This window comes from Microtus ochrogaster, chromosome 5, assembly GCF_000317375.1.
Source record: "Microtus ochrogaster isolate Prairie Vole_2 chromosome 5, MicOch1.0, whole genome shotgun sequence".
Lineage (NCBI taxonomy): Eukaryota > Metazoa > Chordata > Mammalia > Rodentia > Cricetidae > Microtus > Microtus ochrogaster.
The window spans coordinates 48,001,582-48,013,351 of NC_022012.1; the positions used below are offsets into that span (position 1 = coordinate 48,001,582).

An 11,770-nucleotide genomic window follows, 5' to 3' on the forward strand; every position below is an offset into this window, starting at 1 on the left:
TGTTACATTTGTTTATGTTCTAGAATATTACTTTAACTATGCAAAGGTGTGTTGCATTTGTTTATGTTGTGGAATATTACTTTAACTATGTAAAGATGTGTTACATTTGTTTATGTTCTAGACTATTACTTTAACTATGCAAAGGTGTGCTGTATTTGTTTATGATGCATTTGCTTAACTATGTAAAGATGCGCTGCATTTATTTAATGATATGAAAATGTGTTGCTGTTCTACCTTGCCTGCGTAAGGCACCTGATTAGTCTAATAAAAAGCTGAATGGCCGCTGGGCAGTGGTGGTGCACGCCTTTAATCCCAGCGCTCTGGGAGGCAGAGACAGGCGGAGGCCAACCTGGTCTACAAGAGCTAGTTCCAGGACCGATACCAAAAGCTACAGAGAAACCTAGGCAGTAGAAGGATAGGCTGGGCTGGTGTGCAGAGGGAATTAAAAGGAGAGGGAATCTAAGCTGAAGAGAAGGAAAAAGAGAGGGAGACATCTGGGGCCCGCTAGTCAAATATGCAAGAAGTGGGAAAAGTAAGACATGCAGAATGAAAAAAAAGGGTAAAAAGCCCCTAGGCAAAATGTAGATGAAGAGAAACAGGTTAAATGAAGTTCTAAGAGCTAGTGGGACGAGCATAGATAAGGCTGAGCATCCATAACTAATAATAATAAGTCACTGTCATGATTTGGGAGCTGGTGGTCTGAGAAAGGCTGCTACATTTTTCTGCACTCTTTATTTCATATGATTTCATGTCCTGAAACTTATTCCACTTAATATTTATCCTTCCATTATTTCAGCCTGCTTCTAAAATTACTGTTTTCATTTAGAAATCAATGGAACAATGGGGATTTTCACAAGTAAGTCGTCATGCCTTCTTGGGGTTGGGGCAGAGGAAGACAGCATACAAAGACTGAAAAGTATTTCACAGTACTTATGAAACTGTAAGGACCATACCCAGATGTGTTCTCCAAGACCTCTCCTTATCTAAACAAACAGAACATTTCAGAGTCAGGGTGGCCAGCAGGTAAGAAGGCTCAGCAGGGAAGGAACTTGTCATCAAACCCTGATGACTTGAGCTCAGACCTTGGGACGGACCCACGTGGTGGAAGGAGAGGACTGACGCCCACTTATGTGTAAGGGCTCACTGTTATTAGTACGTGTAGCAGTGCGGTCAGTAAGGGCTGCACAGAGAGGGAGGCTGTCATTCACTGGTGCCACAGATGTGTGTTGTCATTTTGGTATTGCAACCACTATGTAAAGCAATTTCCCCCTTTGTTTCCTGCACATAGCAGTAAGTAAAATAATGGTTTGGACGGATATGAGTTTGGGTCCACTGGGATGGGTGTGGTGTCGTTTGGAAACAAAGACTTTCCAAGATAGAAATTGTGCATGCCACATTGCAGTATACTTCAACCATAACAAGAAGTCTGGCATAGAAAGAGCACTAAACACAATGAGAGACCTGGGATGCTGGGGAGTGGCTCAGAGGGAAAGAACACTGGCTGCTCTTCCAGTGACCAATACTAAGCACCTACATGATGGCTCATTTTCACCTCTAACTCCTGTCCCAGGGCATCTGATGCCCTCTTCTGTCCTCCACGGGTACACACATATGGTACATTGGTATATATACACATGGAATAAAAATAAATAAAATCAGGGCTGGAGAGATAGATGACTCAGTGGTTTAGAGCACTGGCTGCTCTTCCAGAGGTCCTGAGTTCAATTCCCAGCAACCACATGGTACCTCACAACCATTTATAATGAGATCTGGTGCCCTCTTCTGGTCTGCAGACACACATGCAGGCAGAACACTGTATAAATCATAAATAAATAAATTGATGGTTTTTTTTTTTTTTTGGTTTTTTCGAGACAGGGTTTCTCTGTGGTTTTGGAGCCTGTCCTGGAACAGGCTGGTCTCGAACTCACAGAGATCCGCCTGCCTCTGCCTCCCGAGTGCTGGGATTAAAGGCGTGCGCCACCACTGCCCGGCAAATAAATAAATTGAGAGAAAGAGAACTGAGGGTTTTTTTTTGTCTGTTTTGTTTTTGTTTTTTTGAGACAGGTTTCTCTGTGTAGCTCTGGCTGGCTTGCAACTCACTCTGTAGACCACGCTGGCTTCAAACTCACAGAGATTCACGTGCCTCTGCCTCTCAAGTGCTGGGATTAAAGGTGTGTGCCACTATTGCCCAGCAAGAACTGAGTTATTGAGAAAACCAGTTATAAGCTATAAGATCTTGGACAAGTAAAAAACTCTTTAATACATTAATTATATGACTTAGAAAATGGCTTTTGAAGTTGGGCAGTGGCAGTACAACCCTTTAATCCCAGCACTCAGGAGGCAGGCAATCTGTGAGTTCGAGGCCAGCCTGGTCTACAGAGTAAATTCCAGGACAGCCAGGACTGTTTCACAGAGAAAGCCTGTCTTGAAAAACAAAAACAAACAAATAAAATTGGCATTTGAGAAGTTAAGACAGGAGGATCACGAGTTTAGTTTTTTTTTTTTTTTTTTTTTTGGTTTTTCGAAACAGGGTTTCTCTGTGGCTTTGGAGCCTGTCCTGGAACTAGCTCTGTAGACCAGGCTGGTCTCGAACTCACAGAGATCCGCCTGCCTCTGCCTCCCGAGTGCTGGGATTAAAGGCGTGCGCCACCACCGCCTGGCTTAGTTTTTTTCTTTAAATATTTATTTATTATGTATACAGTGCTCTGTCTGCATGACAAAAGAGGACACCAGATCTTATACAGATGGTTGTGAGCCACCATGTTGCTGGGAATTGAACTTAGGACCTCTGGAAGAGCAGCTAGTGTTCTTAACCTCTGAACCATCTCTATACCCCAAGGAGTTCAGTTTTAAGTGAATAACTACAAAGTGAGTTTGAGCCAGCCTGGATTTCATGAAGCCATTTCTCAATAAAAATATATAAATATAGTTTAATAAAAAAGAAAAGACTTTCTCTCACATTGAATACTATTTCAAGGAAAAGTGGTGGGCTATACCTATAATTTGAGAATCTATAATCTTTCTTCATAATGCCTTTTTTCTCACAACTAGGGAGGTTCTTAGGAGTCACCCAACTCCCTTTGCAGCCTTCTCTCTTGATCTCACTTGGTTTCAGTTTGGGTCTCTTACTATACTCCATGTATCTGAGGTAAGCACCTACATGACTCCATATCACACCAAATCCTATAGAAAGGGATGCACTGAAGCCGGGCGGTGGTGGCGCACGCCTTTAATCCCAGCACTCGGGAGGCAGAGGCAGGTGGATTTCTTTGAGTTCGAGGAGACCAGCCTGGTCTACAAGAGCTAGTTCCAGGACAGGCTCCAAAACCACAGAGAAACCCTGTCTCAAAAAACAAACAAACAAAACAAAACAAAACAAAAAAAAAAAAAAAGAAAGAAAGGGATGCACTGGGAGGGGCTAAAGAATCAGAAAGAATGTAGGGAAATTGCTCAGTGGGTAAAGTGCTTGCTTTGCAAGAATGAGGAGCTGAATTTGGGTCACCAGCACCCACGTAAAATAATCAGATGTGGCAATGTGCACCTGTAACCTCAGCACTGAGAGAGACAGGAGCCCTGGCGTTAACTAACCATTGTCCTTACATCTGACAACCTTCTGCTAAGTTAATTAGTCAGCTAACTCATTTATATGGGTCTGCTATTGCTTCAAATCTGAGAAAGATGAAAGCAACTTATCAAAGGAGCCTTTCCCAAAGCGTCCTCCTTGCACATCAGTTATACCTAATTGGGTATTTTGGAAATAGCCCAAGTAAATCTGTTAATTTAATCAAAGTTAAACACATTTCTTTGCTGCACTATTTCTTACCAGCTTTCTTCCTCCAGTGCTGGGACTGCCTTGGGAACGGTAAACAAGGACTCTACCACTGAACTACAGCGTTAGTCCTTGGTATTGTGAGACAAAGTCTTCATATGTAGCCTACACTGGCTTCAAATTTACAATCTTGCCTCTGCTTCCAGGTGTTTAGATCATAGGCATACACCATCATGCCTGGCTTCTTAAAGGCTTTGATAAGGAGCTTTAGGGGGATGTTACAATGGATAGAGATTTCTAAACACATGTGGCTATACAAAGTATCCTTTGAAAATATAAGGGACCAACGTTCTACAGAGCTCACCTTGAGAGCACTGGGGGAAGAAGGCACTATTCTCTCAGCATTATAATTAGTGGCTATAGCTGGGCTGTGGTGGCACACACCTTTAATCCCAGCACTGGGGAGGCAGAGGCAGGAGGATCTCTGTGAGTTCGAGGACAGCCTGGTGTACAAGAGCTAGTTCCAGGGGCTGGAGAGATGGCTCAGTGGTTAAGAGCACTGACTGCTCTTCCAGAGTTCAATTCCCAGCAACCACATGGTGGCTCACAGCCATCTATAATGAGACCGGCGCCCCCTTCTGGCTTGTGGGCACACATGGAAGGAATGCTGTACACATAATAAATAAATACTAAAAAAAAAAGAGCTAGTTCCAGGACAGGCTCCAAAGCTACAGAGAAACCCTGTCTCGAAAAACAAAAAATAATTAGTGGCTATAATTGTAGTACTCCATAGTTCAGACAATATGAAAAAAAAGGTCAAATTTGGTTTGAAACCTGGAATTTTCATGGTATGTGTGTGTTCAATATTGCTGCTATGCTTTCCCACTGTCTACACCAGACCACATTCTGCTACTATAACAAAATATCTAAGGCTGGATACAGAATAAAGGAAAGAGTTCATCCAGCTCAGTTTTGGGAGCTGACAGTTCACACGGCAGGACACTAGGTTTGGTGGACTCCCCTTACCTGGTAGGTGACCTCCTCATGGCAGCATGCTTGAGAGGAAGACATCGACAGCCAGACAAGGTCCCAGAAGGTGGGAGGGGTCGGGCTCATTCTTTTGTAAGTGTAAGGTTAAGCCATGGTTGGTTTAGGGTTGAGGGGATGGGGAGATATTGTATGTAATTAGGGGTATATTTAAAAAAGGGGGGGATTAACTGGTTTGATGGGATGATTGGTATTTGTGACTTACTGTTTTTAGAAAATTATATTGGTACTGTTTCTTGTATATTGATATATTGAATATTGAATGTGAGTGTTCCTACCTCTATTTTTGTATAAGAGTATGCTTATATTGTATGGATACATCTATCATATCACAATGTACATTTCTACCTCTGATACTATTTATGTAATAACATTGTTTACATTTGATATGTAATGACATTGTTTACAGGTGAAGATCATTGTCTTCATATTGCACAGTTGTTTATTCTCTTAAGTTTTCAAATTAGATAGGTATTGAGAATTATATGTTTGTGATATTTATTTTTAGGTTAATCAGGTCTTTTAGATACATAGAGATTATATAGTATAGATAGAATAATCTTCAGCCTCTTTGAAGAGCTGTAGAAAATGGCCTTTAATCTAACCTAGAATTCTGTGCCAACGAGACACAATTAATCCTGGCAACACCACTCTACTCCCAAGAGAATGTTGAGCACCAAAGATACTCCACTGGGAGCTTGTCTTCTTGGCAGAACTGGCCTTTGGGTTAAGAAAAGCCCATACCTCAACTACTGACTAAGATATGAAACAGGATTGTCTTATCTTGCCAAGACAGGATAGGATAATTCTAAGAAAGTTCCTTGCATTTGATAATGGTATGTCAGTTATGTTAGGCCTTAGCCAAAGTTGGTTGACTCAACATTGCAAACGAGACTTTGGGTGATTGCCCAGGTAGTCAGTTGTCTCTGTCATTTGTTGCACATTCTGGATATCTCTCATTTTGTTAAGTAATATTTATTCCCTTCTCAGATCTTTGACGGAGTTGAAGATTATTTAATTGTAGTTACTTTCTACATTATTTAGACTCCTTGAGATAGAATGTCTAGCAAAACTTTTGTTCTCAATATTGTTTGTTATAATTATCATTTGTTATTATTGTTTATAGTTGTATTTGGTTTAGTTCTGGCTTATTTAGACAAAAGGGGGAGATGTAGGGTTAAGCCAGCCCCTTTAGGAGGCGGGTTTTGCCTCGGGCGATTGTGGACGGATAAATCGAGCAAGCGGAGGCTGCGCCCCTTTTTTTTTCTTTCCTACCTCCTGGGCTACGCGGGAACCTAGGTTCTGTAAGTTTACCAATAAAGTTGTAAATATTCCTTTATATCTGCATTGCAATTATTTACGCCGATACATGTAAGAACTTACTTTCATGAGAAATTACTTTTTAAAATTCTCTATGTTAAAATTTTCTTTAAAATTTTATTTTGTGAATTTACTTATGGGTGGAGGCACACCAACAGTACACACATAGAGGTCAGAGCCATTGTGGACCCCAGGAATCAAACTCAGTTTACCAGGTTTGGCAACACATTCCTCTTTACCCACAGAGCCATCTTGCAGACCCTCCATGAGAAATTACTTGTATCCCTCCCAAGGAGGATGTATAAAATGACCCAATAACTTTACCCTTTAGACCCTTCCTTTTAGAAATCCCAACACCTCTTACCAATACACGGGTGGAGCTGGATGAAACTGGTTCTTTAACTTAACACCTTTCATATTTTTAACTCTTTCCTATGAACTTACTAAACTTAGTAACACTATACGGCCGGCCTCTGGTTGGTGGTGCACGCCTTCAGTCCCAGCCTTTGGGAAACAGAGGCAACTGACCCTCTGAGTTCAAGGCCAGTCTGGTTTTAAACACACACACACACACACACACAGAGAGAGAGAGAGAGAGAGAGAGAGAGAGAGAGAGAGAGAGAGAGAGAGAGAGAGATTATCTTAGACACTGCACTAAGCATTCTTTTTATTTCTTTTACTGCTAAACTTCCCCACTATAATTAAAAGTTATAAAAAGTGACATTTTTCTTTTTTTATTGTTTTTACTGAGCTAGGAAAGTGGTGATTTCTAGTTCTTCTCTAACCATTCACAATCCTAGACTCCCCTTCCCCACTTCCTAGACACATGGTGGCCCTTTCTTATTGAACTAAGGTTCTTCATGGAATCCTAAGCATTGTATAAACCAAATCAATATTCCCTGGTTTCAGTTCTTTTATTTATTTATTTATTTTTTGACAATGTCTCACTATGTAGCACTTGGTTGGCCCACAACTCTCTATGTAGATGAGATTGGCCTAGAACCCAGAGACTAGTTTACCTGTACTTCCCAAATGCTGGCATTAAAGGCCTGTACCACCATGCCCTGTGCTGTTCCCTTTAAGATGTGTCTGGCTGTGGAGCCTGGTATGACTACACAAGATCCACCCCCCCCCTTCAATCTTTGAATGACAGGCAAGTGTCACCAGGCCCAGCACATCTTGTCCTTTTTTGTTATGCAAGTAGTTAAAATCCATTAGAATGTTAACTTAAATACTGAAAGGAGAACTAGTCATGATAATTCCCGGCTGGTCATTTCATTGTTCTGTAATATGTTTGTTGATGCTTTCAAACTACATCATGAGCTCTCTAAGTTAAGTTCCTTTTTTGCTTTATGTCTAATCACCAATAAACGTCCTAATACGATATTTCCCACAAATCCTCAGGGCATGATTGTAATGACAGGCATATATCTCCACGCACCCTTGAATGTAATAAAACGTGCCAGGAGACCCATGATTCAAAACAAATATCTCTATTTTCTAGAAGATGCGGGATGATTTAACAGCAATTGTTTTGAATGCAGTTGTATGGTGAAGCATTCCGCTATATGCTAGAAAGGCGAGCATTGTAGGTAGCTACTGAAATATGTATGTATTTATGAATATATCATTGGTAAAGGGCCAAACAAAACAGAAAAGTATGACTCATTGTAAACATTCTCTAACTGTCCTTGCATTATTACGGGGCAGTTACTGGGTTGTTTAAATAATGTATATATAAAATGAATTGCTATTTACATTCTTCTCAAAGGCATTGCAAAACCGTCAACTAGCAAAGGTCTTTACATTCTAACAGATTAATTATCCTTTATTTTCCTATCAATAGGTCAAGGAATTACTTTTAAGTAAATAGACACAGGAAGATTCTACTACCTTTAAAGGGCAGAGCAAGCACTAAGTAAATGCCTTTTTTTTTCTGACCCCGAAATAACTCAGAGTTCAACCTAAGACCACAAATGGAAGAATCGGTAACTGATCTCAAGAGTGGTTGAACCGGAAGGAATCTTAGAAATCATGATGATATCTTCATTTTACAGATGAGGCACAAGGTTTAAAAACTGTTTCAATCAGAGGAGGCTGATTGAAAAGGGAACAAAAATGTCTTCATGGAATTCTAAACAAAGCTGATGCTCTTTAACACCTCTGAAAGCAGGCCTTACCGTTACTCTACTTCACACACAAAAGAAACTAATGTATAAGCAACTAAGGCAGTTCCCTTATTATCTCTGTGAATTAGTGTCAGACCCAGAAATGAAAGCCAAGATTTTAGTGTTGGACATTCTTCAAATGTAGGCTGCACTCATTCGGCATGGATGCTGGTTAGGAGTGAGGGGGAGCCATGTTTGGAAGTTCCTAAAAGGAGTTCCTTAGATCACAAGCAGAGCACTTGCTGAGAGGTGTGACAATGTTTGCCTAGGGGAGTTCCGATTGATCATGTGATTTTAAAGGAACAAAACAGTACATCACCAGCTTCCTTACCAAAGTACTGTTCGATCCAAAATAACTGGAAATAGGCTTTAGATATGATTTTATCTCAAATATCCAAGAAATTCAGTTTTGGTTCCTCTTATTTCTGTAACGTCATCTTTGTACAATCTCTCAGGTTCCTCAGTGAACATTTAGAATGAGACTATTTACTTGAGAGCCTTTTTCTCCATTTAGAAAAGTATTTTTTCTTGTTATCACTCTGGAACGTTAAGTACGAATCAATGAAATAAAGGGAAAGTTGCAGATAAACCTCAATATTACGTATTTCACCAAAGAGGACAAACTTTCAAAGGCAACTCCACCCTTTAAACACAAACACACACACCCTCAGTTGGGTCGGTGACTCCCGGTGTTACGTTTAGTTGTTTTCCAGGACCTAATCCCTAGGGTCATGGCCCAGTATTTTCTGATGACCACATTTGGTGCTTTTCAAATCAATTAACCGCATGCATCTCTCTGTGAACCGTTCCAATGGAGCCCAGGCCATAACCCCGGCTTGAGTTCTGCTTGCCGAGCACTAAAGATTTTTCACACACACCCCACTTGGCATTTCTACCGCCCCTTAAGAGGCTTGGTCTAAGCTGAAAAGGGGACACTAGGTGGAAGGTTGTTGAGTCAGGGCGTACATGCGAAGTTGAGTTTGGGGAGAAGCCAGCGGTGGAGCCAAAGGGACCCAAATGCCTAGAGGAGCAGACAGAGCTGCGGGAGACCAGGCGATCCAGGTTAGGACAGGAAAGGAGACAGAAAGGGGGCGCAGGAATCCGTGCTAAAGAAAGAAGAAACTGCGGAGGAGGAAGTAGCCCCTGGAAGGGGAGGGGCGAAGGGGAAGCGAGCAGCGAGCGCTAGCACTTTCGAGAGCTCGTAGCGGGTGACTCCCTACCTGAAGCGCTCCTGCCCCGCCGTGTCCCAGAGCTGCAGCTTGATCCTCTTGCCGGGCTCAATTTCCAGTAGGCGCGAGAAGAAGTCGACTCCAACCGTGGGGTCGCAGGCGGGGGAGCGCAGACCTGGGAAGCGGCCCTGGGTGAAGCGGTGCAGGAGGCAAGACTTGCCCACCGTGGAGTCCCCGATCACGATGAGGCGGAACTGGTAGATCCAGATAGTCTCCATCGCTTGGTGCTCCACGCGCTCAGGGGCAAGTTCTGCCGCGGGAACTGTCCCTTCAGCACCTCCGCGGTGCGCGCCCGCCCGCTTCCAGCATCTTCCTGCGGCTGCGGCCGCCGCCTGGTCGCCGCCCTCTGGGGAGGGAAGGGAGGGACCGCGGGCAGGGGGCGTGGACATGATACCGTCTGGGGGCGGGGCTTGAAGATGAGGGCGGGGCTACAAGTCAGGGCAGGATCGCAGGTAAGAGGTTTGATCACGGGCTCGGGGCGGGGATATATTTCCAGAGGCGGTGTCTTGGGCTGAGGGCGGGGCCCCAACCATAAGGGGGAGGGAACTGACGGTCTGGGGGCGGGCCCTCGAGCACACGGGGGCGGAGGGGTCTGGACTGGGAGCTTGGCGAGAGCCTCCGCCTAGGGTACCGGGATCTGAGAGACCCCCAGACTCAGTACAGCCCTTTAGTCCTGCAGTTGCTGGAAGCGGACCAGGAAGTGGACAGACGTGACAGCAAAAACAACCAATGAAAATGTGAACTCCAGAGAGTTCAGCCAATGGGAAGTGAGAATCATTTTCTCTCACGCATTTTGGTGGGTTTCTCATATTAGGACTCTGATTTCTCGGAAGTCCTCCAGGCGCTAATGTGTTTCTGTGTGTGGATTCGTGGTGTCCGTGTTTTTCGGAATAGTCCAGTTGGCGGCTTTCTGCTGAAGGAAACATATTAGCAGAACTAGTTCTGATTGTTTCTGTTAAGGACTGCCTGTTGCTTTTTGCCACAGCGTTTTCAAGATTAGACAAGTAAGAGAAACGGCCCAGTTCTAGCCCTGAGGGGCCCTCTAGCCTGGGAAAAACTTGAAACGTTGAGAAGCGCGTTCAAATCATCACTATTCGCGGTTGACACCTGCTCTCCACTTGCATATGGCCAGTGATCTACTAAACGAAGTAGAACTTAAATTTAGGTGATATCCTATCATGCTCGCATCCCTTCCCTCAAATTTAAAGATAGCTAAATTAAAAGTTCTTTTCTTGCCTGGGGATGTAGCTTGGTTGGTAGAGTTGTTTAGCCACATGACACCCTGGATACAGTCCCCCAGCTCCATAAAAACCAGACGTGGTGGCCTGCAGTTATAATTTAGGCACGAAGCCAGGCGGTGGTGGTGTACGCCATTAATCCCGCACTTGGGAGGCAGAGGCAGGCGGATAGAGATCACAGACTTGAGTTCGAGACCAGCCTGGTCTACAAGAGCTAGTTCCAGGACAGGATCCTAAGATACAGAGAAACCCTGTCTCGGAAAAAAAAAAAAATTCCAACACGAGCCAGGTGGTGGTGGCGCGCGCCTTTAATCCCAACAGAGGCAGGTGGATCTCTGTGAGTTTGAGGCCAGCCTAGTCTACAAGAGCTAATCCAGGACAGGCTCCAAAGCTACAGAGAAACCCCCATCTCGAAAAACCAACAGAGAGAGGGAGAGAGAGAGGGGGAGAGAGGGAAAATTCCTATTTAGAAGAGCAATTATAATTTTCATAAACACTGCAAAGAACATGAATACATATATCCCATCTGACTTTAATTTTATGAAATTATTTTTGTCCCTCTATTTAGTAAACTCTTCCAAGCTCTCTGTCAAACACTGGGTAGTTGAACAAGACCCAGAGTCAAGCAGCTCAAATCAGAGCTTTGGTTCAAGTTTAATCAGTCTCTGTGAGGAACAAGAGATTCCAGGCACTTCACGCAGCTCCCTCAACAGTCTAGCTCCAGATCCTTGGTGGGAGCCACTGCAGAAAGTTCCAGTTTTGGCAGAAAATCTGTGACCAAGTTAATCCACCTACTTTAATGTATTAAAAAAAACCTCTAGAAAATATATCAAAGTGGCATAAGAACAGACAGGAGGACCAATGGAACTGAATAGAAGACCCGGATATCAATCCACACATCTCCGAACACCTGATATTTGATAAAGAAGCAAAATATATCAAATGGAAAAAAGAAAGCATATTTAATAAGTGGTGCTCGTATAACTGGATATCAACATG

General features: G+C 43.2%; 1 protein-coding gene across 1 annotated transcript in view; it reads right to left on the reverse strand.

Moving 5' to 3' along the window:
- Positions 1 to 9,817, reverse strand: part of Rab39a (RAB39A, member RAS oncogene family) — a 21,364-nt gene extending 11,547 nt beyond the window's left edge. Inside the window, exon 1 of the mRNA XM_005347359.2 lies at positions 9,525 to 9,817. Within this exon, the coding sequence (XP_005347416.1) occupies positions 9,525 to 9,751 (227 nt within the window). The 5' untranslated portion in view covers positions 9,752 to 9,817. The remainder of the gene's footprint in view (positions 1 to 9,524) is intronic.
- Positions 9,818 to 11,770: the final 1,953 nt, after the last annotated feature.